Source organism: Haemaphysalis longicornis, unplaced genomic scaffold, assembly GCF_048455015.1.
Source record: "Haemaphysalis longicornis isolate Haplotype H1 unplaced genomic scaffold, Haemaphysalis longicornis Haplotype H1 scaffold_819, whole genome shotgun sequence".
Taxonomy (NCBI): Eukaryota; Metazoa; Arthropoda; class Arachnida; order Ixodida; family Ixodidae; genus Haemaphysalis; species Haemaphysalis longicornis.
Genome location: NW_027526451.1, coordinates 43,515 through 71,178, shown reverse-complemented (window position 1 = coordinate 71,178; position 27,664 = coordinate 43,515). Strand labels below are relative to the sequence as shown.

Here is a 27,664-nt window from a genome sequence, read left to right as displayed (position 1 = left end):
GGTCAGCTGGACTCAGCCACCCTGGTGGTGCACGTGTATGAGGTGAACCATGACGACGCTGGGCTGGAGGAGATTGAGGACGGCATGGCAGCAGCAAGCCACTGGGTGCTGCCATCTGCGCAGTTGGAGGGGCTTTGGGAGAGCCTCGTCTACGAGACCCCAGTCAAAGCCGAAGTAAGAAACCACCTGAGCAGTCTTGCGCCTTGTTCATGCATCTAGCCTGCACTGTTGCCATGTTTTTTGCTGAATTTAATTTTTGCCAAGTAGTGCACAGTTTCTTCATTTGTTGAAGTGACCCAATGTATTCAGGTACACGTTGTACCTTGAGTACCTACAGAATTGCCCCAGTGCTTTTATGGGGAGTATACCACCTGTCTGAGTCTGTTGGCTGTGTTGTGTGCAAAAATATGAAGTTCCAAAAAATTAGGCTGTGTGCTTCAGATCTTAAAAAAAAAAAAACAGCGCAATATTGTTTTTTTTTATGTATATAGCAAATCAAGATTTAACGCCGCGTTGTGCAGTACATTTTTAAACGACAGCTATAATACCGTTGCTGTTCAGGGTGCTTTTTGACATCAAGGCTTCCTGTTGATTGCATTTTGGGCAGAAAATTGTATCTATCATTAGAAGTAGTTTCTAAAAAAAAGTTCCTTGTTGCGTTCAGTTCTACGCCTAATGAACAACCTGTCTTACTGTTATTCATGTTCGAGCGATAAAAGATGACAAATTGAAGTCCTCTGGCTACCTTTGTTACCCCCCTCCCCTCCCCCCCACCATCTTCTATTTGCACATGTGGCTGGGCCCAGCACAGCTGGGTACAAGTGTTCTCTGCTTGCCATGTGACATGTGAACATCTGGTTGATCGCCCGCTGTCGCACCCCCTTGCTAAGAGAGCCTCCTCTCCCTAAAGCCAAGGTTTAGCCTGTGCAGCAGCAGTGTGCTGACTCTGCCTCGGGAAAGCATCCACATTGGCTGCAGGAAGTACATGGCCGCACAGTCACAATGATGAGATCACTGAGTCATAGTCAGCATCGTGCGAGGCATTTTGGCACTCCTATGAGTGACAGTTGTATGCCTTGTGGGGACCAGGGTACTTACGTCGACCTAGCTCGCACTCAACACTGGGCTGCAATGCTAGCTCCGCTGAACAGCACCACACAACAGCCAACTGCCGTAGTGGCAGAGAACAGCCAGGAGCACACGCGACACACAAATGGCCAACACCAACGTTTATTGGGTCCCCAGTAAAGCATGTTTGGCACATTGCTTGTTCATCGTCAAGACCAACTGGCCAGGCCAGGAAAATGACGAGAGGGGCAGACAGAAAATCATGCACCCCTCCGTCTAATGACGACGATGGTTGAATGCGAAGCTTCCTCGCGAAGGACTCCTTGGTTGTTGCCTGAGTTTGGACTTGGACTGACCGACTATTTGGACTTTGACTCGTTGAGCCTTGACTTTTAGTGAATCACAGTTAGGACTTTTGATTGCAGCGGCTTAGATTTTGACCCTTCGCCATTTCATTTTGCACAAAGGGAGCTTCGCGTTCAGATATCATCCTCGTTAGATGGAGGGGTGCATGATTTTTTTGTATAAATTTGCCCGTCCATGCACCCTCTCCAAATCTGAACGGCTTCGACCGTGTTGAGAATGGCACAGTCGGATAGACGTCTGCTTCGTAACACAAGGTGCCGAGGTTCAATTTCCAACTTGGGAAGCGATGTAATTTTTCTTCTCCTGTGATCATCATCATCACCAGAGAAAGTTGGCTTTCGTGCAGTGCATTTTCGGCATAACCTATGCCATCAGTGAGACGTAGAAAGCTTCGCTTCAAATAGGCAGTGGGGTGCAGATGCAGCTTATTCTGCTCGGGTCTCCGACTTGTATCCCAACAGGCCTTCCCCTGTCCCGCGCATCCGTACAGGCCTGCTGGATCTCCAGTCCATAGTTAGTTGATATAGGAGTTGTGAAACTCCCCATAGGCCCCATGCATCAAAAAGGGGCCCTACGATTGGTCCACTGTTTTGGATTTTTGCTGTGCAGTGGCGCCATCTATTGATGACGAAATAAACTATACGAGTCGGTTCGCCACTCGACGACCTGGGCGAAAAATGGTATTTGGGTGCTTACATAAATTTGTTGAGCGAAGAAGCCCAACGTGTACAACCACGCAAGCGTTTTATATGCCTTTGAATCAAGGGTAGTTAAAAAATGGGACCGTGTGTTCAGCGAGATGCCTTATTGCGTGCGCATTGTTGTCTGCTGCTCGTCATTTGCGGTCTTCCGGCGGCAAAAAAAAGAGTGAAAAATTCGCTTCGACGGCTTTACGCAAGCTTTAAAGGGTTATTTAGAGCCACTTGATGAGCTACTAGATTAGTTTTGGCATTCAGTGTTATGTAGGCTGAGAGAGAACAGCAAATTTAGTACTTAAGGTCGGACCTGTGTTGTGCCAGAGTGCCCTCACAAGCGCCAATCGGTCGAGGCAGTTGCGCAGATGCAGAAACTATCGCAACAAAAAACCGTACCTAAATAAACAATGAATAACTTAGAAAAGTACAAAAATAAAAAAATTATGCACATTTAAAATAAAGTTTAACATGAAATTGTGAGTTTGAATAATTGCTGTGGTTTTTGGATAGTGTGTGCAGTGGCCGCGGTGGCACCACCGTACGCACAATCCAAAGCAGGGGGGGGTCCAGGTGCGAGTCGTTTTTTGAGGCGGAGTTTTGCAACTGCCTACATTGAAGAGCTCTGCTCCAGTCATACCAGTCATGTGGGAGGGAGACTTCCGCGCCGCCTGCCATGATGTACCTGCCCCACAGTGGGAGTGCGCGGCCGCTGGATGAGAGAAGGGGACCTCCCCCACTTGCCTCCGCGGCATGCTGTGAGGAGTAGTGAATATATAGTGTAGACCATTTATAACGTAACCACTTTATCGCGGGACTGGAAATAACGTGGGTTTTCCTGGCCATTGGTAGGCCTCCCATAGAACTGAATGCATAAGCATACCACTTAAAACACAGTTGCCCGAAGTGCAATAACGTTTGTAGTCCAGTTTTTTCCGGGCCCGCTGGTCGACTGCTGCAGCTGGAGCATCATTTAGGGTCACGGCAAAGAAAAAAAATGGAATCGGCCATCCCTCGCAGTGTGCGCTCCCTGCTCTCCTCTAACTTCGACGTAGAAAAGAAAAAAATGGGCACCCTTTATTTTGAGTGTTCTTCGTTTGCACACACGTGATAACCATATCTGCCCTTGCTTGATGCACCTCAAAAGATAGCGAGCCCCCCCTTCCCTTCCTCCTCCCCGCATGGTAAGTTGAGATAAGCGACTGCCCTTTTCTTTTTCGAACATCTGGAGATAGTGAGCCGCGATGCCGAAGGTTTCCACTACCTGTATGTTGTGCTGGTAAGCAAGCGCCTTCGGCATGGCAAATGCAAGCTGGGGAAGGGGGGGGGGGGGACACTTGCGTTTTTATTACGTCGTCCTGCGGCATCTGTTCATAGATCGCTAAGAAACGTAGACGTGCTTCCTCAAAGCACAAACACAAAGAAGTTAAAGCCGCGCTCATGGTTTGTAAGCCCGTGCAGCAGCTTGTAAACCCTGCAGCAGCGGCTGATGAGGAAAAAAGAAGACTTACTAAGGACCGTGCCTCTACTTTTAAGCTGCCTTCGTTTGAGGGATGATAAACAAAGAATGATTGAAAGGCAGATTGTGGTGTGGTTGGATTGGCGCATGTTTGTTGTAGTGTGGTACCACTTATAGTGCAGATATTCGCGGCTCCCGTGACATACATTATAAGTGGTCTACACTGTAGCAGAACTCTGTTATTCCTACAGCTTGTACATTAAATGCACCTCTTTGGGCAAAAAAGCCTATTTGTTGTTGAAGCATCAGGGTCTTTCTGCTGTGGGGTGAGTACCGAAATTCACAAGAGTCTCGGTGACAGCGCTGTGGGGCAAGGTTGGTTTCTTCTTGTTTTAACCTAGCTAGCCAGTGTCACACCATCCAGCACCATACTCCAGCCCATAGTGCGAGCCAGCAGCACCAGTGCGCTGGATGGGAGTGTAAAAAATAAATTCCTGTTAGTTCTAGTTTCTAAGCGGGACCACTAGTCCTACTTAGAAGCGACAAAACTTGTTGAAAGCGGCTTCCCTCATTTCTTGCCATGTGTTTCAGCAAAGCCGCTAATGCTACAGAGAGTGCGTTTTGTCTGCAATTTGAGTATTCGTGCTGGAGTGTATGCCCATTGTAGAATTTTTTGTTTGTTTGTGTTTGTTTATTAGTTTCTGAAATGGAGTGTTTTGTGCTTTTGTAATTTTCGAATTTTCAAGTCTGAACAGCTAAAGTGACTCCAATCTCAGCTACTCCCAGTGTGACAAAAATCTCTCCACCTCAACAGCTGCTCAGCTATTCGTCCACGGCACTGCTGTTTGCTGACAAGAAAGTGGACCCCAATGTCATCTCTTGGAACAAGGTTGTGCTTTTACATGGTGAGACATTTTTTGCATGTTGTTAGTAGATCCAGTACCTTTTGCAGGTGTATTACTGCATGTATTCTTAAAGGAGTACTGACATGAAATTTTAATATTACAGTTAAATCTCGATGTAACGAACTTCAGTGTAACGAAACCCTCGATGTAACGAACCACTGAATTTTTCGTAACTTCAAGTGTATGCACACCATGTATTTTCACCCTCTGTGTAACGAAGTCCCGTATGCCGGAATTTCAATGTAACGAAGTTTCATGGAGAACTAGGCACGAAATTTAAGTTGTAGGGGTATATTTTGGGAGACACAAGCGCCGAAATGGGGTCTCAGTAAAACGCGAACGGCAACACGGGCCGCCCAATGCCGCGGATGCAGCGAGCCACGGGTCTGTGAGCGAGCCCCTTGCCTACAAACTGCGTGGCGTGCATACACGGCTGGCGCACTGTTTCTGTTTCTGTCGGAGCTTAATCGTCTACGCGGGCATCAGCGTGAACCGCATGGAGCGTTTTCTCCTTGCAAAAACTCAAAACGCGCCCCGCAAGCCACAGGCGCGCTGACGCAGCCGCGGAGACCACTTGCGCTATGTGGGTAGCTCCAGCGACCGCTTCCAACCGCTCGTTGAAACGCAACTCGAGGGGCAAATGAGGGGCATGCGAGAAAAAAAAACGGATAACGTTGGCGAAATTTTCACAGTAAAACGTCATGCGCGCCGCTTACGAAAGCGCCCATCAAACATCCTCCGCGGTGGTAAGCCTAATCGCCTCTTGCGGGGCCGCCGCCGCATGCCGCCGTTTTGCCCTTCGTTCGAGTTCGCTCATGCTTGTTGGGTTTCATCGTTCCAGCAAGCATTTGCGGATCTTTATGAGCCTTGTGCGCGCGTTTTTTTTTCACACCCGCGTCCGCGATTGTGCGCCGGCGGCGGCTTCTGCGCCAAGAAGTGACTCGCGCGCTCACGCTGCACGCGGCAGTGGGAGGAGCCTGACCAGTTTCGCCAATGGGGAGGCGCGCACCCTATGGCGGGAGCTTCGAAGCGCTCGGGCCTGCCGAGGATATTTGATGGTCGCTTTCGTAAGCGGCGCGTATGACGCTTTACAGTGAAAATTTCGCCTATGTTATCCGCTTTTTTTCTCGCATGCCCCTCTCGTTTGCCCCTCGAGTTGCGTTTCTGCGAGCGGAAGCGGTCTCTGGAGCTACTCACATCGTGCGGGTTGTCTCCGCGGCTGCGTCAGCGTGCCTGTGGCTTGCTGGGCGCGCTTTTGCGGGGAGAAAATGCTCCATGCGGTTCCCTCTGATGCCCACGTAGACGATTAAGCTCCGATAAAAACAGAAAGAGTGCGCCAGCCGTGTATGCGCGCCACGTGTTCTTTTTCTGGAAATGCTTAACGGGATGAACACTTCATTAAAACCGCGAATTTCAATGTAGCGAAATTTCAATGTAACGAAGTAAATTACGAATTTTACCGACTTCATTACATCGAGGTTTAACTGTACCTATTTTTCGCTGCTATGCGTACCTATGAGCCCACTAATCATAGAATGACACATTTGACAATCGAGCGCAGTGTAAACAATCACTTACGGCGTCGTTTGTTCGTGTCAGTTTTGGTTTCGACAAAACGAATGTCGAGCGGCCGCTATGGCATGAGGACGTACCTGACGTCACCATTCTTGCCGCACCGCTGCCATTCTGGATGCGCGCGGGAGCGAGCGCACACACACCAGCCGAGGTTTTCAACATCCCCACGCGCCCGGGCGACATGACGCGAGTCGCAAAACCATGACGTGATACACACAGCGTAGCAGCGCGCGCCAACTGCAGCCAGCGCATCAGCTACGTCACGGGAGCTCCGACGTCGGTAGTTTGGGGCAAGTAGCAGATGATGTCATGCTGGCTCGCTCTGGGCTTTCTCGTGCGGGCGAAGATTAAAATGGATTTAAAGTATGTTATACTGAACGGTTACTGTTGAAACTTGTTTGGAGATAACCTCCTGATAAAAAGGAAGCATTTTACATAGCCACCTCACCTTTGAAATTTTGTGTCACTACTCCTTTAAGAAAATAAATGCTGCAGATACTGGGGGCCTAGTACAACACACAGCAGGCTTATAGGCAGGAAGAAAATAAAATCTATTCAAGTGGGGAGCCTTGCAAACCTGTGATGTGGAGAGCAGAGCTACTAGTTTGGGAAGCAAAGATTTTCTGTTGCTTTGGGCTGCAGCATAGACTCTTGAAATATTGAATTTGTCATATGTCCTAAAATTGTGAAAAACTGAGCTCTGTGCTGCCACTTTTACCTTGAAAGCACTTGCTGGGCCACGTGCAAATAACCCGTCCTTCGTGCAAAGCCAAGCCAAGTTAAAAATGCCAAGCCAGCAAGAGTTCAGGCATGTTGCCACCTCATTCAGCTCTTTTCGCTTGCTGCTGTAGGACGCGTGTTCCAAGTGTGAAAGCTGCGTCTGTCTGCTGCTTGTACACTGTCAAGCGACTAGCCACGCTCATGTAGGTGCCCCAAGGCTTGCTCTCAAGCACGTGTACATTGCTTATCAAGGCACATCGCTTTGTGCAGAGTGCTGTAACCTCAGTTACAACCGTGGACAGACCCAGTCCATTGGCAATTGATCCAGTAACAGAACACTGCACCAAAAGAGCAGAGCAGCAGCAGAAATGACAGCAGAAGCAATGTGAATCTACTGATCCTATCATTGTAGAAAAGTGGGAGGTCAGAAGTGGAAGTGCTGCTCCATTTGCACCACACTGCGCCAATCTGCTTTTCCTGCGCCATCCTACTCTAAAATGAATTATTGCACCGAACCTGCTCTGAAGCGTCGCCTCGGTGTGCCCGCAAATGTAAGGCAATTCAATGCCCATTGCATTGCACAGGGAGCAGCGCGGACGCATTCGTTGAGCCGTCATTCGCGATGTGGCAAGCTCAGGCACATGAGCTAAGGCCTGCTCTGTCATTCCACATAATCTCCTCCTTTCCTCTTTGTGTCTTAGGAGTGGAGTTGGGGGTGGATAATACACAAATTTCGCCCAGAAATGCAGTTTCACCCCACTGAACGCTGTGTCATGGCGCATGAGTCGTCACCAACCGTCTTTGCAATATTTGCACGTGTTGTCAAAAGCAAAAAGTAAAATAGTATTACTGTTGAACCTGCGCCTCATTCTATCTTATAGCGAGTGCGCGTGCCGCTCCAAAAGTCAGCTGCTACCACGCCGTGTCGTGTGGAACAGGATGAGATTAAAGGCGCCATCCAGGAACATGTGAGAGGGGAGCTTCTAACGCCACCAAGCAGCAATCTCAGCTTGAGAGATTAGGCTTGCCGTACAGCAGTTCTTTCTTTTTCTTGCTGGGCTTCCCACTTCCTCCCCCGCTCCACTGTTTACGCACAATTAAAAAGAAGGTTTGATTAACAGTGGAATGTTCAATATCTCAATGAATTACAACATTATTCAGTGTTTTTTTTTTTCCTGAATGCTTGCATTGTGTGGTCAGGAGGTAGGGTAATACTTTAGAGTATTTTTTACCTTGCTGTGTTCTGTGAATATGAACATTTATTTTTAGTTTTAGGTGTAGTAAGCGCTGCGTTGTTTATCTTACATAGTTTCCTCTTTGTTGCTCATGCCAGTGACGTTGTATTGGAAAGAGTGTACTTTTTTTTCGTCTTGGGTCTTGTTAGGTGAAGGATAAAGGAAAACTTATTATTAATACATGGAAAAGAAAAAAAATTCACTTATCTCTAGTCTTCTCTTCATTTCTGTCATGTCAGCAATGGCGTTGCGGTAACAGGACGTTTATTTTTTATTTGTCTGAAGTAGTGGTGTTGCTATGCAAAGCATTTGGTAATTTCTACTTTTATTTTAGTTGGTGCTCGGATCAGCTGTAATGGGTTATGGGGGCAAATTTGTAATTTGGTGACAATGTAGTCAGTTCAAAATGAATGTTGAGTAAGAGCCAGATGAATCTCTCTCTCTCTCTCTCTCTCTCTCTCTCTCTCTCTCTCTCTCTCTCTCTCTCTCTCTCTCTCAAGTGCAAATAAATGATGTTATGTTTGACCCTAAAAGTCTGCTCCCAAACAGACTTGCACTACTCCCAAACTCTCCTTTTGTTGCTTCGAAACTGCTCTAAAACTACTTTTTTATTGCTCCAAAGCTGCTCCAAAACAGCATTATTCCTGCAATTCCTGCTGCCTGAGTCGACCCAAAAGGCTCAAGCCCACTTGCACCCCTGGAGGTGGATGAAGATGCCAGTTCCTTCCTTTCTTAGCCTTGCCACAGCCTTGCTCAACCGTGGTAAATTGCTAGCAACACTACAGCTCTCGAATAACAGTTTTTGCTATTTTGCACAACTGATGCAACAGCAAGGGTAAAGCAATACAACTGATACAACAGTTACCGCAGTTTCTCTGTAACAAAATCATGCACCCCTCCTTCTAACGACGTCGATGGTTGGCTGCGAAGCTTTCTCATGATGGATTCTTCGGTTGGCCAACCGCACACTGCGAGCATGTGCTACTCTGGAGGTACACACCACTCTTTTAGAATACCCACAGCAACTCTTGGGTGTGCACTCTGTAGGCCTAACGTTTGGGTTTGGGGTGTACAGCCCGAATCGGTACCTGCTGCTTGGTGTTCAGCACTTTTTTGAGTGGGTGCGGGTTTGAAGTGCTAAACCCCAGGATGTGACATTAAGCCTACCGTCCTAAATCTCAAATGGGAAGTTAGGCCTAGCGTCTTGTGGCTGACAGCCTTACGGCACGCAGAGCAACACCATTCTCATCCTATGTTGGCCTGTGGGTAACGGCTGTAGATGTTCACCTCACAACATGGTGGCAGGCTTATTTACGTCACACTTTCGTACACCTGCATCACCTCCTTGCTCTGCTGCACATCAACCTTTAGCTGAGGGGGTGTAACAGAGCTGTCTCTGAGCTTCGCAGGGAAGCGTTTCAGTTTTGCTACACTTCACCCACCATCATCATCATCGTTGGAGAAAGTTGCCGTTCCTGCAGGGCGTATTTGCATTCAAGATGCCATCAGTGAGAACAATAAAGCTTCGCTTAATATGTAACATTTTCGCAGTTGCGCAGTCATAATTTTGAGAGAGAGAGAGAGAGAGAGAGAGAGAGAGAGAGAGAGAGAGAGAGAGAGAGAGAGAGAGAGAGAGAGAGAGAGAGAGAGAGAGAGAGAGAGAGAGAGAGAGAGAGAGAGAGAGAGAGAGAGAGAGAGAGAGAGAGAGAGAGAGAGAGAGAGAGAGAGAGAGAGAGAGAGAGAGAGAGAGAAGCTTTATTTAGTCGCCTGCAGAACGGTTTCGGAGAGAGGTTCATCCTAGCCGTGACGCGGCCTGGACGTCGTCCCGGCTGGACCCTAGGACCTGCGCCCTTGCTTCCCCGCTCGGGTCGGAGAGAGCCGCCGTTCCCCTTCCCATCTGTGGGGTCGCTCGGTCGCTGCAAACCTAGGACCGCCGAGACCTGCTGGACTGCCTGGAGTTGCCTGGAAGCGTCGTTTCTTCTGCTGCCTTCGTCGCGCTGATTCTGCAGTCCCACATTTTGAAAACCTCTTTCAGGGCTCCTTTGAAGTACTGAGCACTTGCGGTCACATTTGCATACAACTACTTCTGGCTTAGCTTCCAAGCATGCTCCTCCCGCATAACCAAAATTTCATCTGTTCTGGTTGGTAAGAAAATTGGCACAGAAGTTTTTCATTAAGGTATGTGACATTTCTAGACAGTATGGCGTAGTTTTGATGACCTCTGTAGCGTCATGACTTGTGGCATTAAAGTGTTTTGTTTACATCACTGATTTTTAATTTTTTTTCCAGGACCCCCTGGCACTGGAAAGACTTCCTTGTGCAAGGCTCTTGCACAAAAGCTGTCCATTAGGCTGAACTCCCGTTTCAAGTATGGTCAACTGATAGAGATCAACAGCCACAGCCTGTTCTCCAAGTGGTTTTCAGAGGTGCTGCATTTTAACTATGCTTGCATTGCATGCTTGCTCCCAAACCCAAAGTCATGAATTACAGCTACACATTTGTGCTGAGTGGTCCACCGTTTGCTGTGAGCAATGTGAATCTTCTCAGACATTTGCAGTATTTCCAGTTGGCGTGTTAGTTTGTTAACATATTTAAATGGCATGTCACAGCTTCAAAGATAAACTAATCTAGGAGTGCTAATGGCTTCATTCAGTGAGTAGGATTTCAAGAAAGGTAAACGAAGATAAAACTATCCAACCCAAAGTAATACACTTCAGTGTGTTGCTTGATGTCAGGGCGTAATCAATCTCGAAAACCAGGGATTCCTGGGGGATCTGGCATGCCTGGAAAAATCGGGGAAATGTCAGGGAAAATGACTGGGCACAGTATTCATTTTGTTTGAGGTGAGGGGTAAACATATGCGCAAATGGGAGACTCAACCAATGAGATTATGCTCTTTGCTCTGACTGGCAATTTGTGGTTTGCACTAATTTGATACCCTTAAGCTGTGACAAATTGTTCCGATGCGCAGGCCTTGCTTGCCTCCTAGTAGTGTTAAATATGTACCGCACTTGTTCATGTAACATAAATGCACCTTTCCCAGTAAACTGGAGCATATTTGGGGTGCGTGTTCAGCTAAATAAGTCTCTGCGCCTGCACTTGTTGTCACCGCAATCTCGGCCATGCATTTGGCTACTCACGTGCTTGGTTCCTGTCTAATGACTGTTTGTGTAAGCCTCCCGATGTGTCTGATAAATGAAGTTACAAGAATCCCATGGCATATTTCTGTATACGAACTCAGTTTAAAGCATGAAAAAAATGATTAGACATGTATTAAAAAAGGCTTCTTCATGGCTTGGAGCTTCCCTTAAAAAACCAGGAACTATTGTACATGCAGAGTTACATTTATTAAATCTTCTTGACTGGCTTGTGGCCTTCAGTTGTATGTGCTGGTGTGAGAGAAGTAGGCAACCTCAAAGGTCATGTGATGACAGCCGCCACACTCCTCAGCTGCCCGGCATAAGCAAAGGAGAATGTAGTAGCGACAAAGCAGCCCTGTGCGAGTAATCTGCACAGCCAGAATTCACTATACTCTGGCTTGGAATCATTCTGTAACATTTGCGTCGATTAGGGGGCATAAACAAACCGAAGGATACCTACTCAATGGGGTGAGCAGTGATGGGTTGGAACTCCTTCAAAGTCTCATCAAGCTCACGTCATTTGTGGTTGAGCTTCAGATGTACGGGAACAAGGGACCAAGCTGGGTTTCTTTAAGCCCACTTGCAGCAAAAAGCCTGAGATATGTGCAAGCATACCGCAAGCAGTCGCCAAGAATTGGGAACTTGAAAACTGAAATTGAGAGGTGGGGCACAATTATATGGCCAGGCGGAAACAAAGTAGCAGTCTCCGTAAGAGTGGCACAAGCAAGCTTGGCCGGGCGGCCACTCGGATGGGAGCGGCCGCACTTGTAAGTTCACATTCAATTCATTGATTTGATTGTAGGGTTTAACGCGCCGACGCAACGCAGGCGATGAGGCGCGCCGTAGTGGAGGGCTCCGGATTAATTTTGACCACCTGGGGATCTTTAACGTGCGCCGAAATCTCGTACACACGGGCGTTTTTGCTTTTCGCCTCCATCAGAAAAGCAGCCGCCGCGGCCGGGAATCGAACCCGCGACCTCGTGCTCAGCAGCGCAACGCCTTAGCCACTGAGCCACCGCGGCGGGTCCACATTCAATTCAGCCTCGCTGGTCATGTTCAATTCATGGTCAGTGAGGCTGACTATGAAATGAAGGTCAGCTTTACAGGACATCATCTGATCAGTGTGCGCCTAAATTCAGTCTGAACTGTAGCACCTAAACAGTAATTATTTTAGCTTTTGCTTTTTTAGAGCGTATTTGAATCAAGGGCAATAGGTAGCAATATTCCGTTCCCAGATATGTACGAGCTAGGCACTTCCAGCGTGATGCAAAACATTAATCAAACGTGCTGACATGCCACGCACTGCCTATGAACTAGCCTAAAAATTCCAAACTTCCCTTATTTACAAAAAGAATGTGTAGAAATGATCTAAGTGGACAATTAACAGTACAAAAAATACTGGTCCTGTTAAAAAATATTCTCACCGTTGGGGCTCTAATCCAGGTTGTTGGCTCAACACCAGTGATTCTACTCCTAAACTTCTGTACCCTAAGATTCTTCTTATAAATGCAGAGAATTTTTTGCAGATAGTGAAATGGATTGTTTTCAACTCTGGGCTCATTGAACTCTGTTTTCAACTTCTTTCTTTTTCTCTTTATTTTTTCAGAGTGGAAAACTAGTAATGAGAATGTTTCAGAAGATACAGAGCCTGATTTATGATGGCGACACGCTTGTCTTTGTTCTCATCGATGAGGTATGAGGCTGTGGACTGTTGAGAAAAATGTTTTGTTACATTCATTTGCAGCTTGCTTCAAACCTATGCTGCGTTTGTTTGGAGCGGGGTGCATACGCGACTAGACGGGACTGCACTTTGTCCAGTGTCTGTGTACGCTGAAAGCACTTCCAGCCATCCCTTTGTGCAACTCTATCAAACTATTATGGGGGAATTCTGCTACTTGATGTCATCATTAATCGAGGTCGCAGAGGACTTTGTTTGTGGCTGTGCCGATAGTTCAAAGTGCGTGGTATATGGGAAATATATGTACTGTTCTTGTGCATCTATGTTCTTTAAAAGGCTCAGCAGTAGTTTTTGACTCCAGTTGAACAGTCTTAGCTTACAGAATATGCCGTGCACCTTATTACCGAACCCTGCCTCCCAGTAAAATTATTCTTGGTTTAGGGCACCCATTTTTTATTCTTGGCTTTTCTCTATGCTGTTTCTGATGCTGGACTGTAGAACCAAAGTGCTGAAGCACTGTGCACATGACATTTCATGGCCTGCAGCTGTCATAGGGGAAATCGGTGAACCTTCATGCAGCGCTGCCCATTGTACTGCTGTCACCGGCTCGATCGCACCCGTGCTCCCAAGAACGCATGTTGGGAGCCAGGGTGGAATGGCTGCAGTTGCTATATGAGGTTGCCATCATTTCTACTTCGTGCGAGCGTGCAGTGCTCCTAGTGTCCTGAAAAAAGCTATGGATATTTTGAAGCTGGTTGCTTTGGGAAAAAAAAAAAAAACTTGCTTTAGTTTTTGTTAAAATGACTATCCGCAGTTTCAACCAAAAATTCAGTAACTAATAATCATGCAGGGTGTCTACCAACCTGGAAAACGGGGAAAAGCTGGAATTCTCAGAGATTTTGAATAGTCTGGAAAAACTCAGGGAAAACTCATGAAATTTATAAAGGAAGTGAAATTTACGGTAATGCTGGCTCAAGTAACAGCAAGTCAAAGGTGGACAGCCATCTGGAGCCGTTGCTGATGGCGCCGTCTGAAGTCACTGGTTCCAGTGAGAACTAACTAGCTTCATACAGCTAGCAAGGCACCCCCCTCCCGACCCCCTGTACGCTCCCCTTGTGTTCTGGCGTGTTTCCCAGGCTCCTGAAAGGCGGAAGAAAATGTTGTGCGCCGCAATAGATTGTTGTGGCAACGTGAGGGAGTCTACAGGGGCAGGGGCAGTAGTAGCTTTCAATCCTATGCTGGAACACGTAGCACCATCTGCTGTGGTTTCTAGTTGATGCACGTTGCGAATCTTTGAGTTGTGAATCTCACGTTATAATAAAAACACATTTCTCTTAGCTTTCAACTTTAAAATTTCTCAGCTGTGTTCGGAATATGTCTGAAGTATCGAATATAGACATTGTGCCCCGTTTTAAGAGTTACTTTTAACTGCAAGCCGGCACTATATTCTGCTGCATAGAAAGACAGAACACGTTTCGGCTGCGTAGCTTTCGCTGCGCGCCAAAAGAACTTTACGTGCAGTCACCATAGCGGGGTGTAGTTGAGGTGTTTCTCATTTCCAATGTGAATCCCAAATAAACTCTTCCCGCTCATCCTGTGCAGCGCTTTGATGCTAGAAATATGGCGGCATTTAAGGGCACCAAACGTGACAGTGTTTAAGATGAAGGTGTCCCTCATCGAAACCAAAATAAACTCTTCGAAGCAGTGAAATACAGCATTGAGGCATTGAGTGCGAGCTAAGAACATGGGAGTATGGTTTTACCATTTTCTTTTTATATTTCATTCACTGTGAATTTTACTACCACTCTTATGTTTTCTTTTTGAAGGAGATGAAGATTACTGGTTAGCATTCAAACGTTATGTCATATTTTATTTTATAAAGTGCTTTTTAGAGGGTGACAGCAACTGGCAAAGTGGTGTCAGCCAGCGTTGACTTAATTAAAACAGAGTTTTGTGTCACTCAGGGAATTTATCAGAAAGACTCGGGGGGGAAACCTGAAAACTCAGGGAATTTGAAAATGTCAAGATGCTTGTACAGTCAAACCCGATTATAACGAACCCGGATAGAGTGAATTATGCTATATATCGAACAAAAGCAAATCCGTTATGAAAATGCATGCGAAGCATATTCCTTATCTCTTTCGGGACCGCCGGAAAAAGTGATGAAAAAGGGAGGTCTCGGTACAAATTTTTTTTCACATAAAGCAAAGGCACCATCCTGCCTTACCATATACCAAAATGCAGCTAATTATATGTTCTTTTACATACAATACCAAGTTTTACTTCAACACTGACCATAGAACCATGAAAAAATCTGAAACCAAGAACTTCGTAAAAAAACTACAGAAAAGTATAGAAAAAAGCGTAAATATAAAAATATTAAAAAAGAATCAAATTATTTCAGGATATACAAAATCTAACACAATGCTTTGTTTCTTCATTGAAAAAGTTTTATGCGGCTAGGTGTAACTGGTTTTTTGTTTTGTGTGTGATCTCTTTGGCACTAGGGCCATGGCTATGTCGTCGCCCAGGTACACGCCGGGCTCTTGTCTCGGCGAAAACTTGATCCGTTTCTGCGCTGGTGGCAGGAGATCACCACCATAGGTAGTTAACACCCTAGCGAATAAATATAAACCAGCCAGAACATAGTTCGAGCGCACATACCTACTCCAGAGCCAATTGAAACCGAAACCAGCACCCACCTTTGAGCGCGATTTGATGTTCCAGGCTGATCGACACCCGAATCCTCACTCGAGCTGAAATCCGATCTCTAAAGCCGCATTTGGACTCTTCACTGCCACTCTCATCGTTAAAATCCACAGTAGAAGGCGAAGATATGCGAGCCGAGACGAGGCGGATTTCTTATCGCGCTCGCACGAGTATGACGCCATGTTTGTTTACATTCGAAACCGCTGCCCGTCAGAATAAAATATCTGACGCGTTGCCGCCTGGCGATAAAAAAAGAAACTTCACAAAAGAGAAAACTCCAGTTTTCAAACTATCTCCTAGATGTCGCTAGGTGTTCCATCGAGCGAAAATTTGTATTCTGCAGGCTCGCGAAACCATCGATCATATGTGATCGATCGCCTATGGAGCGGTCCCGAAAGAGTTATAATAAAGTTCACATCGGATATATCGAACTCGGCGCGCCTGCAATTGCCGCCGAAATGCATGGCGTCGGAGCGGCAATTTAGATGCTGATTGGCCACGATTGAAATGTTGAGCCTCGCATGGAGCGACGTGACGCCCGACACCTTCCGTAACTGTTTCCAACGCACGGGATTCATGACGGAGCACATCCAGTCAGCGAGTGTGGACCAAGACGGCATCATCGGCGAACTGCGCGAAGAGCTCGCCAACGTTCCAGATGCTGTGCCGAAAGGAGTGTCCTTTGAGGATTTCCTGAGTGTCAACGACGACTTTGCCGTCACTGTGAGCCCCTCAGGCACCGATGTCATGGCAGCTGGTGCTGCTGAAAGCACCGAAGAGACTGAAAATGTCACAAAGGAAATCCTCAGTCTCTTTGCTGCTTTAATGAAGGTTAATGAAGCGCTTTCACCAGTCGATGTGCTCTGTCAATATTACTTCGATATTGAAGGACACGGATTTGAACTGGTGCTCATGACGTCGCCGCCAAAACGAAAGTGAAAAAAAAAAAAAAAAAAAAATCCTGCGTATTGCGAACTCGTAACAAAAAAAAAACGTTTCAGATGGGTTATGCTATATCGAACTATTGGATATATCGAACTAATTGCAGTGCATATTACAGTCCGCTATAACCGGGTTTGACTGTATGCCCCAAACTCGGGAAGCACTTATTGGAGGTTCAGTTCATGCAGGACATAATGCTGCTTTTCGTAAAACTTTTTTCAAGCTTTTTGAAAATGCTCTTACAGAAGAATGTGCTGCAATTTGCTTGACCCTAGTCAAACTGACTCGTCCTTACTGCCGCATTTGAAAAAAAAAAACTGCCAGGTCTAAGGGATTTTTTTTTTTTAACCGAGCACTTCCCCTTATGTGACTGCAGTGGGCACAACATGTTTAGAGCCATGCCACAGAGCAGTAGGAAAATAGCCGCACCGGAGTATTTGATCAGCTGCACCCCTCATGTCTACCAGCAAGATGTGTACTTGTTATTTTACCGGTGCGCACGTAATACGCAACTTGGCATGTGACCTCTATGCCAAACACAAGTCTTAAGAGCACCTGGCAGGCAGATAAGCCAACTTCAAGTCCATCCATGTACAGGACTGCAGTCTATGCAGACCATCCGACCTGCAAGGAGAGAGAGAGAAAGAGAGGGACGCCCTCTGTACAGATATTTGCAAATTCTGTGGTTTAAAATAAATAAAAGTGCTGTGTTCTTAGCAACCTTAGGATGAAAAATACGATACGGAGACACTTTTTTAAGCTTGCATTTCTTGTAGGACATTTCTTAGAATTTGAAAAAATTATCCTATGTAGTATCAGATTCGATACTATAATTTTTTTCCTACTATTTGAATTCAGTTTTGCTCTATTGGCACATTTCTACACATTTCTATTTGCATTGTATAACATAAGAAAAGTTAGAGGGGCAGCATTTTCGCATTTTCACAAATTTTCACATTTCATCCCCTATTGAGTGCCACTTCATTTTTTAGGCCAGCGACTTTACGACGTGCCACACATTGCATTTGCATGATTTTCAACTCTCTCCATGAACAATTTTGTGCCGCTTTTTGTGTGTTTTCTAGGTTGAGAGCCTAGCTCACAATCGCACTGCTGCCATCGGTGGCAATGAACCATCAGATGCCATTCGTGTGGTGAATGCTTTGCTGACCCAGATTGACATCATGAAAAGGTGGGATACTTTCAGCCTTGTGGCAATTGATATAAGTCCATATGTTGAGGGATGAAGAGCCAGTGAAAACAGTGCTAGTGAAAACACGTTTTACGTATTCTAGTGGGAACTTTATTTGTCTAACATTTCCTGCATCATAAACTCTGTAATAAGGCCATATCACAAGCTTTTTCAAGTAGCCTACATTCTCCCTGCTTTTTGAGTATGGTGTATGCATTGCTCTGTTGTGTATTTGCTGATCTAGTAATGTGGTGAAATTTCATTGTCTTCAGGTATCCCAATGTCTTCATCCTCACAACATCCAACATCAGTGGTGTCATAGACTTGGCCTTTGTAGATAGAGCTGACTTCAAATACTACCTCGGATTTCCCAGCAAGACGTGCATTTCTAACATCTTCTTGTCGTGCCTGGACGAACTAAGGAGGGCAAGTTGCTTTGTGAACCATTGCTTTACCCTGTCAGCAGAAAATGTCTGCACGAGTACAGTAACTTCATGCAGGGGCTCTAATTATCTAAAACACGGGCGTCGTTTTGAAGCGACACAGTGTTGGAATGCAAATGCATGCGTTACGGAGCTTGCGCGCTGCTTGGAGGGGTGGGAAACGGTGGAGATCGGGGGGCCATGCCAACTGAGGTGCACAGCATGGAGCATGGCGGAAAGTGACGCTCAAATTGACGGGGGTCAGTGCGCGTCGCTTTGCCCCCGCGTTTTTTTTTTTTTTTTTTTAGGTTGCATTGCAATTACTTTACCCTGGAAAAAAAACTCGCACCAGTGTTGTGGCTTGCCTAGAATGTGTAACGTTTATGTGCACATGTTGTTGCCAGTGTCAACCTTCAGATATGTGTTGTGTTGTACTTCCTACAGATACTGTACTTTTTTCTTGTTGGTTACTCTGTGCATGTTTTTTTTTTTTTTTCTTCACCTCAAATATATTGTGCCGGTAGACAAATGCCAGTGGGCACTATTGTGTGCTAACCAGCAGTGCTATTGCTGATGTATGGTAGCACCTGTGGCAAAAATGTCATCTCACCTAAGGCTTATTGTTCACCACAAGAGGAAAAATTGGCCACTTAAAAAGGATAACGGTGGAAGGGCAGATATGCAATTACGTTTAAGCTGCTGTTACCTACCATGTTTACGCACTGTGTGTGAAGTGCATGTGCATGCCAGTACACATTGTGCTGACACACTCAAGGCTTAGCACATAATATTGCTAAGTATTTGTAGTATTAGTGCTGAAAGTGCTTGTAAGCTGCCTTTTGTAATACCAGTCCCTTGCTGTATTGATAGCTTGTGCATTTTTCTGCTGGAAGGTTGAAAAATATGTCTGTTGAGATTTCGACTCGCAGTAAGGTACCCAGGTGGTCTTAGTTACTTGTAGCCCTCTACTGCGGGGCACTTGAGGGCACAGGTGTAGCTTTAGTGCATAAAAGCCATAAAATTTTTTTTTAATCTTTTTGTTATAGCTTGTAATGCACAGAGACTGCATTACAGTAAAGCCCTAATTCCTAAACACTGGGCTAAAAAGTACCAGAAGTGCAGTGAGAACTTCAATTGCCTCCAAACTACTCAGGGCTGAATGAACTTGGAGGGTAGTGTCTAAGCACCTTCTAATCTAACAGTGCAGGCTGAATCAATCTGGAAGGACGCGGGTTCAATTCCCGGCCGCGGCGACTGCTTTTCTGATGGAGGCGAAAACGCTTGTGTGTACAAGATTTCTGCGCACGTTAAAGATCCCCAGGTGATCAAAATTAATCCGGAGCCCTCATCGCCTGTGTTGCGTGGGCGTGTTAAAGCCTACAATCAAATCAAATGGATCAATCTGGGACATGGCTTGAATGAACGGCTGCTTGCACACTATTTGTGTTCACTCAGCCGTATTAAATGATTTATGAAAATGCCTGCAAGTATTGGAACCCTGTTTGTGTCACCATGTGAGCCTAGGGAATTCTGTCAACAAATGTCGCTCTTTACACCATTGCCGCCAGAGCAAATTTTTGCCTCTCTCTTGCAGGTCTCCATTATAAGTGAAGACACAAGCTTCTTGTCGAAGAGTGGCGATGAGAATGGCAACAAGGAACTGCAGGCTCTGTTTCACACCGTGTGCTCCCGAGCATTTGGCCTCAGCGGAAGGCGGTTGAGAAAGTTGCCCTTGATTGCACACTCCATTTGTTCAGTGGTGAGATCTCCTTTCACTTGGAACCGGGCAGAGGCTAGGGACAGACAAAATTCTACTTAACCCCCCTCAGTACTCGTCATGCGCAGCAAATTACGTTTCGGGAAACTGGTTTTCAGCACGCATTTGGGGACTGCTGGTTGACGGAAGCTTGCAGAAACACATTTGGTTTTATGGAATTTGGCGCCAATTTCTTTGCAGTATAGCATGCTAGTGAATTTCTTTGTAGTCAAGGAGAGTTGGCTGTTATCAGTGACTACAAATATGTAGCAAAGAAAAGACGATGAAGAAGATACCTGCCATGGTGGCTGTGCAGCTAAAGCAGGCTGCTGAGCCCAAGAATGTGGGTTTGACCGTAGCCACGGTGGTCATTTTTGTGATACAGTCTAATCCCGCTACAACGAAGTCCGCTTCAACGAAATTTCCGCTTTAACAAAATATTTCCAAGTCCCCGTCAGCTAGCCATAGAAGTCAATGCAACAAAGTCCTCGCCCCAACGAAACATTTGTCTGGCTTGCTTTCGCTTCAACGAAAGTTTTGATGGTTTGGGCTGGGTTTGAACAATTATTTTACAATAAAATAAGCACATTGCCAGCTATCTGTAATTTTTTATACATTCAGGACGCTTAGTTTCACCGAAAACATGTGCGGTGCGCCCACACTGCCACCCAAAGCAAAAAAAACCTCATAGGTGGACGCCATTGTGTGATGGTGATAATGATGCGGCGGGCCGTCTTTACACGAGACGCAAGCCAGGTTCGCCAAGCCGGAGCTATAGCCAATCCATATCCAATTGAAATCGCGCGAATGTGCTCTGCTGCTGGCAATGCTGCTGGCGCAGCGCCGTCATGTATGTGTTGTAAGCAGCTGCCCTTGCAGTTTTCCTGCTACAATTCTTCAAAGTCAAGAGCAAAAATAATGTTGTCGTGTTTAGCCTTGAACCCGCGTCATCCTATCTTAGTTGCGAGCGGGCGGTCGCGATAAATGCAAGTGTGCGCGGCTTGCCTGCCAAGGTCAGTTGCTGCCGTGCCTAGTCAGAGGATAATTAAGATAACGGCGCCGTTCCTGCCACAAGGGAGAGGGAGGCTTCCAACCGCGTAGCAGCTATCTTCAAGTAATCAGCTCGGTGGAAACGCCTTGTTGTACAGCGATACGCTTTGCGCCTGCATTTCTTGATTTCTTCACCTCTCCCCTTCTCCTCAGTATCGCGCTCTTTGCGTGCTGGTAAAAAAAACAGATAACCATTGGTATGTTTGTTGTCTGACTAAACACGACGTTACTGTGCGTCACTCTTTTTTTCTAAACATTGTATTATGCTGCCAATGATGCGGAAATATACCATGCTATTTTTCTTGCCCTTCTGTGCTGTGTTGGGGCAGATTTCGCCTCAACGAATTTTCGCTTCAACGAAATTTTTTGTACGTCCCGTCAATTTCGTTGTAGTGCGATTCGACTGTATTGGCAACAAATGAAAGTGCCCATGGGTCGAGAATTCGGCGCTTCTAGTACACCAGGTGGTCGAAGCTAATCTGGAGCCCTCTACTATGGCCTGCCTCATGGCCAAGTGTAGCCCTGGCACGTTAAGCCCCTAAATTTCAAACAAGAAATAGTGGCTCCAGGGGGTGTGCAGAAACAAGGGAGTGCAGCTGGGCAGCAGTAAAATATGTGGTGCACTTTCAAATAAGTGGTAAAAAATATTCATATTGAAACAGTGATATCTGCAGGGGTGGCCTTCGGCCACTCGGCCAGTTGTGCCCTATGAAGTGAAAACTGAGCTCACGGCCCTCAGCTCCCAGCGGCTGTAGAATGCCTGACCAAGGTGGCAGTCAGATCAGTGTTATAGGAGAGGGTGATAAGAATCTTTGGATCTGTGTAGACAGGCACTGGAGTGTGAATGTGGCAACATTTAATACTAGAATTCTGTCGAGCAGTGGCAGCATAGCTGTGCTATTAGAAGAGCTCTCTGGCATTAAATGGAGTGTCATAGGATTAGGTGCGTTTAGTACAGGGGAGGGCTTTAGAGGGGCCATGCAGACAAAACACAAGTTTGGTTCATTCAAAAGATTGCTTCATTTGAATTATACTGACACCACTTTTAATGCATACTTCGCTCAAATAAGCTATATAATTAGGAAAAAGGGAATGGCCATGCGAGCCACTAGCTCACTTCCCTATGAAGTGATATGCCCAGCTGTGCGATTGGCTGAGGTCGGCAAAAGCAAACACAAATTAGGCATAACTTATTCGCTTGCCGAACAAGCTATTTGCGCTTAATTGTAATGCATATTCATTTTACAGCAGTAAGAATGTTGAGAACAGATTTAGGGGAATCCTCAAGGTGGAGTAAGTTTCTGCAAAGGAAAGTTTGACATCCACCTGAATATAGCCGTACAGCTACCGAGGAAAGCTATACAGCTTTCTCAGAAACTTCGCATTGAAGAAAAATTCGTGCTGGTCCAAGCTGTATAGCTTTCCTTGGTAGCCGTATGGCTGCATTCAGTTGGATGTCAAACTTTCCTTTGCAGCAGTAAGAATGGGGGGGTAAACAGTGAAAGTTACAAAAATACACGTAATTGTAGAAGTACCGGTGCACACTGCGGTTGAAAGTGGGCGCACTATGCTTATTTGAGCTGCCCTATAGTCCACCGCTTTAAAGTTGTCTTATGTGACCCTGTTTGTCGAGCATACCTGATGTTTCACGAAAATATTACTTTCTACTGCAACAAAAACAAGCCAGGTGCAAATTCGGTCAAAAACAAGGCAACGGTGGACAACGGTCCGCGGCTCACTATGGCAGCGCCATCTGGGAGGACGATAAGCAAGGCTGCAGAGACTAATGACGCACTGGAAGTTCGTTTCAGTACCTGACCTTGTGTCTTAACTGCTGATGTCCCGAAAGCACACGGTTTGGCGGGAGAATCAAAATTTTAATCTAAATTGATTTTCTCAGTGAATACGGCATCATTTGCTACCGGATAAGCGCTGTGGGCACTATAAAACATGAAATATTTAGAATGAAACAAACTTGTACTTTGTCAAGTTGAGTAGAGGAAACTTGGGATTGGATTTTTGATCCACAAAGGGATAGCAGGTAATGTAGAGGAATTCTTCAGCATTACCGGAAGGGTCACGGCCATTGTGATCAAATTGAATGGGAGGTAAAAGTAGTGCTAGAAGCCTATGGACCAAAATTTGGCTGCGTGGATGAGGTATTTGGCAGTTTCTACAAGGAAGTCAAATCAGGGTAAACACTCGGACTCAGTACCTAGTAGGGATAGGAGACTTTAACAAAAAGCTGGAGCGAAGCAGGCGGGCAGTGGTGAACTCTGGACCGGGCAATGGTAAACTCTGGAATTATGTGGGTAGTTGGGAGTAGCCCAGAGTAATACAGTAATCCCTCTTTATAACGAAGTAAGTGGGACAGCAAAAAATTTCGTTATAAGCGGTATTTTGATATAAGCGACCACTCGAGAAAAGCTAAATAAGTTGACCTTTAATTGCGCCACAACTGCGAGGGATCAAAACACAACATATTAAGGGGGGACACTTCTCTTAAAACTATTTCTTTTAATTTTTAAGTAAACTCTGTGATTGCAGTCAGGTTCATATTTTGTGTAAAAATGTCATTCTGACATCCCTAGACTCATCTGTGGTCTTATATTTGGAGTTGTTTTAATATATGTACATCAGCTAGCGGCATCTGAAGAAGGGCTTGTGTTCATTCAATATTTGTGGTTTCACCGCATGAGAGAATAACGCTTGTCCCCGTCTTCCCTGTCCGCATCATTTTTTTTGTGTGCTCAAACAACGCCGCCTGTATAAACATTGCCTAACGCATGAGCGAAAAATGGCCAAACAGCCGCTCTCCTGTTTCTCTCTCCTACCCTTCCCCGCTCCATAGCCTTCCAGCGTGCTTTCGTGTCTGCCAGCCAGTGCCGCTTCTCGGAAACTATGCAAAATAGTGGAAAGTTTGTTTAGCGTTCCCGAGGCGGCGCTCCTACGCCTTCTTGTTTTTCACCATGCCTGTCTGTCTTGGTCTGTCACTGATAAAACTTCCTTTGTCACGAAGCAAAATGCCTTGCGCTGCCGCCGGCTGATGCCGGCTTTGCGCGCTTATCTACTCAGATCACAGGCCCTGAAATTTTCCGAGTGGGGCATCCCACCTCTATCCCCTCCGCATTTAGGTATTGTTTTGACCCCGCTGTTCGCACTCAGCATCGGTACGCACTTATAAAATTGAGGACTGTACTGTAGAAGCACCCGGACAGCGTGGCGGGATCCCAGCTGCTTATCCTTTTGTTTCCTATAATTTTCTGAAATTTACAAGCACGTGATATTATTGGAAAGTAATCGTAGAAGTGAGCGCCTGAACAAAAAACGTGCACGCAATTTTTTCTTCTCTAAATACTCCAGAAAGAAAAATATCAGTAAAATAATGGCTGCCCCATCCGAAAATATCGTTTTTCTGTTAGCTATATGTCTACCCGACAATCAGTACGTTCTTACACTATTTCAGTCCGCCTCAGTCTTTATCGTTGGAAAAATGCAGCAGGTATGAAGCGAGCGACACGTTGAACGAGATCCCCAGTGCGCCACAGAACTAGCGCCCCGTCGCGGCTAAGATGTAAGCGAAACGGCCCTTGAAGCCCAACAGGCAAGCTGACAGACACATGTCGTAGAAGTGGGTGCAGCGTTCGCGACTCGCGAGCAGTGACGTAAGGCGAGATGTCCGCCGGCACGCGCCACATAGCAGATCTGTGCCTGAACTAAGCATCCCTACCCTTCTCATTGAAAAGCGCGCGACGCGTCAGGCAATGTTAATACATGCGGCGTTGGCTGAAACTACAAGTAGTGGCATCTGTTGTGAATATTTACATTGCAGATATATTGTTGTCATTGTAACCTCTTTGTAGTGGAAAATGTATTGTTTTTCATAGTCCAGTGTTGACCATTTGTAACATGTCGCAGGAGCCACAAAAATTGGCGCTATACACCATAACCAAAATATGCGCAAGCGTACCTTTCAGCATCCTTTACCCCCACTCGTAAGAATGCCACTTAAAAAACACAGCTGGCAGATGTCTGGCTGATACCACTGGTGCCATGTGATCAGTATGCAAGCCTTTATAAATTTCTTTTAAAACTACATTATTTGCTGGCATCGAGGCGGTTTCTTATTGCCCCCCCCCCCATTCTCCAGAATACCGCACTATATCTGGTATTGATTGTGCTTTGGGCTATTGCATTTAAGCCATGCGTTTAGTGTGCTTATGCATTGTGTTCTATGGGAGGCAAATTGGTAGTCCCGAAAACCTCTAGGTCCAGTCCTGCACTGTAAGAAGTTGCAGAAAAGGCCTGTAGAGCAAGGAAATCTGGTGTTTTTCACACCAAAGCAAAACTCAGCGCATTAGGAGCACTGGAAGTTTATTGTAGGTGATGTGCTGCATAAATGGTCTATGCTGCATGAAAAGTTAGCATCTTTCAAGTTTGCCTTTTCCTTTTTTTTTTTTTTTTTTTTTTTGACGCTTTAAAAAAAGCAAATGAAGTTTTTTGGAAGCAGCTAACAAATGTTTCAACCCTTATTGAATTGACTTTTCAGGAAAGCACATTGACGCCAAAAAGGTTTTTGCTTGCCCTGTCAGAAGCTGTTGACCGTCAGTTGCAAGAAAATGAAGAGTTTCTCGGCTTCAAGGAATGACTTTAGACATGGTTCTAGTTTTATATAAGCATTTGTTACTGAACGCAAACTGTGTGCAAGCTGCTACCAGCTGTATCTGTTTTTACATGTGGAGCATGCTCAAAATTATGACTGTGAATTGTATATCTGCTGAGTTTAGATGTGCGTTATCATTAAATTCATTGTCACTGCTTTTAATAATAAAAGACTGTTGTTGATCTGCGGTGCTTCCATTTTATGCACACTGGAATCGAACACAGCGGGAAAGAACTGGACGTGGTGTATTAATGCTGAGCTACTGGTTGGGCACTTGCTGCTTGGCGAATGGATACACCAACTGGCAATCAATCAAGCAAATACCAGCTGCACATATAAGGGTCCAGTGAAATGTTGAGATGTTTATATTGTCAAGTGGTTTGGGGAAATTGTCTACTCTGCTTACTATTATTTGTAGAAGATTGGAATTCAAATCGGGTGGGTTAGTGATTAGATAGGGAGATTACTGGCTGGTATAAATTGCGAGAAATGCTTCATAAAAACAGAGGTCACTGTGGCTTGATAGGCCAAATAAAAATGATGGAATGTGTTGGAGCACATTCTTGTGGGCAGCAAAACAGCTACAGAGAAATTTCAACTTTGGCCCTTTTTGTGGGTATGTGCTGATACGCGGAAGAACACGTTCAAATGCAGGGGTGCACAAAAACTCGGTGTTCACAGTGAATAATCCAGTTCCCTCTCCTGGAAAAAGTATGCAGTTGCTAAAGCATGGCCAAGAGCCTGGTGCTATGCCAGATGCAGAGTTGCTCTCGCCAACAGTGCCAGTGCAGGGAAGGTACTAGGACAAAACTGGCTTGATGCCCTCGTGAACAAACCATGCTTAGCAAACATGTCACTCAGTTTTAATTTGAAGCAGTTCAGCAGCTTTGAAGTGCTTACACAGGTCACAAGACATGCTGTCATCAGGGTCCAAGTGCTTATAGAAATAAGGTGGGATGAGAGAAAGAGAGTCCCACTGTTCAAATGAGAAAAGTCCTGTGGGTGGAGTCCTCAGTCCAGGTCGCAACTGGAGCAACCCACTGTCTTTGCCATTTGATTAGGTGCAGCTGCCTGCTGGGGCAGAAGCTGGTGAGTTCTCTTTCCCACTGTTCTCAGTAGGGGTTTCAGATAGGGTTGATGTCGGGGTTATTTTAACCTACCCATAACATGTGGTAAAGCGTGGCAGGGATGCCACAGTGTCTGCACAATAGATAGCAGAGGGTGGGGCGTACAGCTTCGTAAGGTGTGGGTATATGTTAGTCTGGAATTGTTGAAGAGCAGTCTGTTGGGGCCTGGTAAGTTGCACAAATACTGGAGGGTATCGCATTAACCGGTAATGCTCTTTAATGTCCTTGTACCTGAGAAGGGGGTATCCTGTCCTTTCCTCTTCTTCTAACAGTGCTCGACTGACCAAATCTCAAGCGAAAACATGTGCCGCCTGGCAGTGGCATAAATCCAGAAAAATCGCAAAGCGGGACATCTTGCATTGGTGGCCGGCCATTTTGTTTTTATAAATATAGGTATAAGAAATATTCTGCACAAGGGAGGGTCAGGACTCCCCTGACACCCCCCCATGATTTACACCATTGCCGCCTGGTTTCTGCAGAGAGAAAAGTGGGCTGGGGACAAGATGATTCTTATGTTTCTCTGAGGTGGGCGTTGAAAGAGGATGATGCCTAGAGCAATCATGGAAATTCTTCCTGCTGCATAATTCTGTATGCCGCGTGGCAATCCGTGACGATGGTGGATGCTCGGGATTGGGTGATTGCCGTCTCTTCTGCTTGAAGCATCTCTGCCTTCTGTAATGTTAAGCTAGCGAGAAGGGAGTAGGGCATGCAGCTTACCACAGTCTTTACTTTATACCGTGCATAGTAAGTAGCGTCAGTGCCCCACTTCCTTGAATTTTTCATAGTGGCATTGAAGAGCTTCTGCCCTAGCGGTTCATCACGCTTGATGTTCGGGGGTGCATGTTTCTTGGCAAAGGGTGATTCATGGAGGGGAAAAAAAAACTATTCTTTCCTCCATGGGGTGATGTTTGGGTCTTGTCTCTATTTATAGAGAGACCATGGCGGCGTATTTCATCTCCGTGAGA

The 27,664-nt window shown here is 45.9% G+C and overlaps 1 protein-coding gene across 1 annotated transcript; it reads left to right on the top strand.

Moving 5' to 3' along the window:
* On the top strand, positions 1 to 25,754 carry LOC144150953 (pachytene checkpoint protein 2 homolog; the record flags this gene model as incomplete). The annotated part of the gene is given in 8 exon segments (XM_077682259.1): positions 1 to 174; positions 4,400 to 4,490; positions 10,310 to 10,446; positions 12,767 to 12,853; positions 17,575 to 17,681; positions 17,954 to 18,107; positions 19,698 to 19,862; positions 25,459 to 25,754. Coding segments are annotated over 8 exon segments (1,014 nt in total), but the record flags the coding sequence as incomplete, so codon positions are not given.
* Positions 25,755 to 27,664: the final 1,910 nt, after the last annotated feature.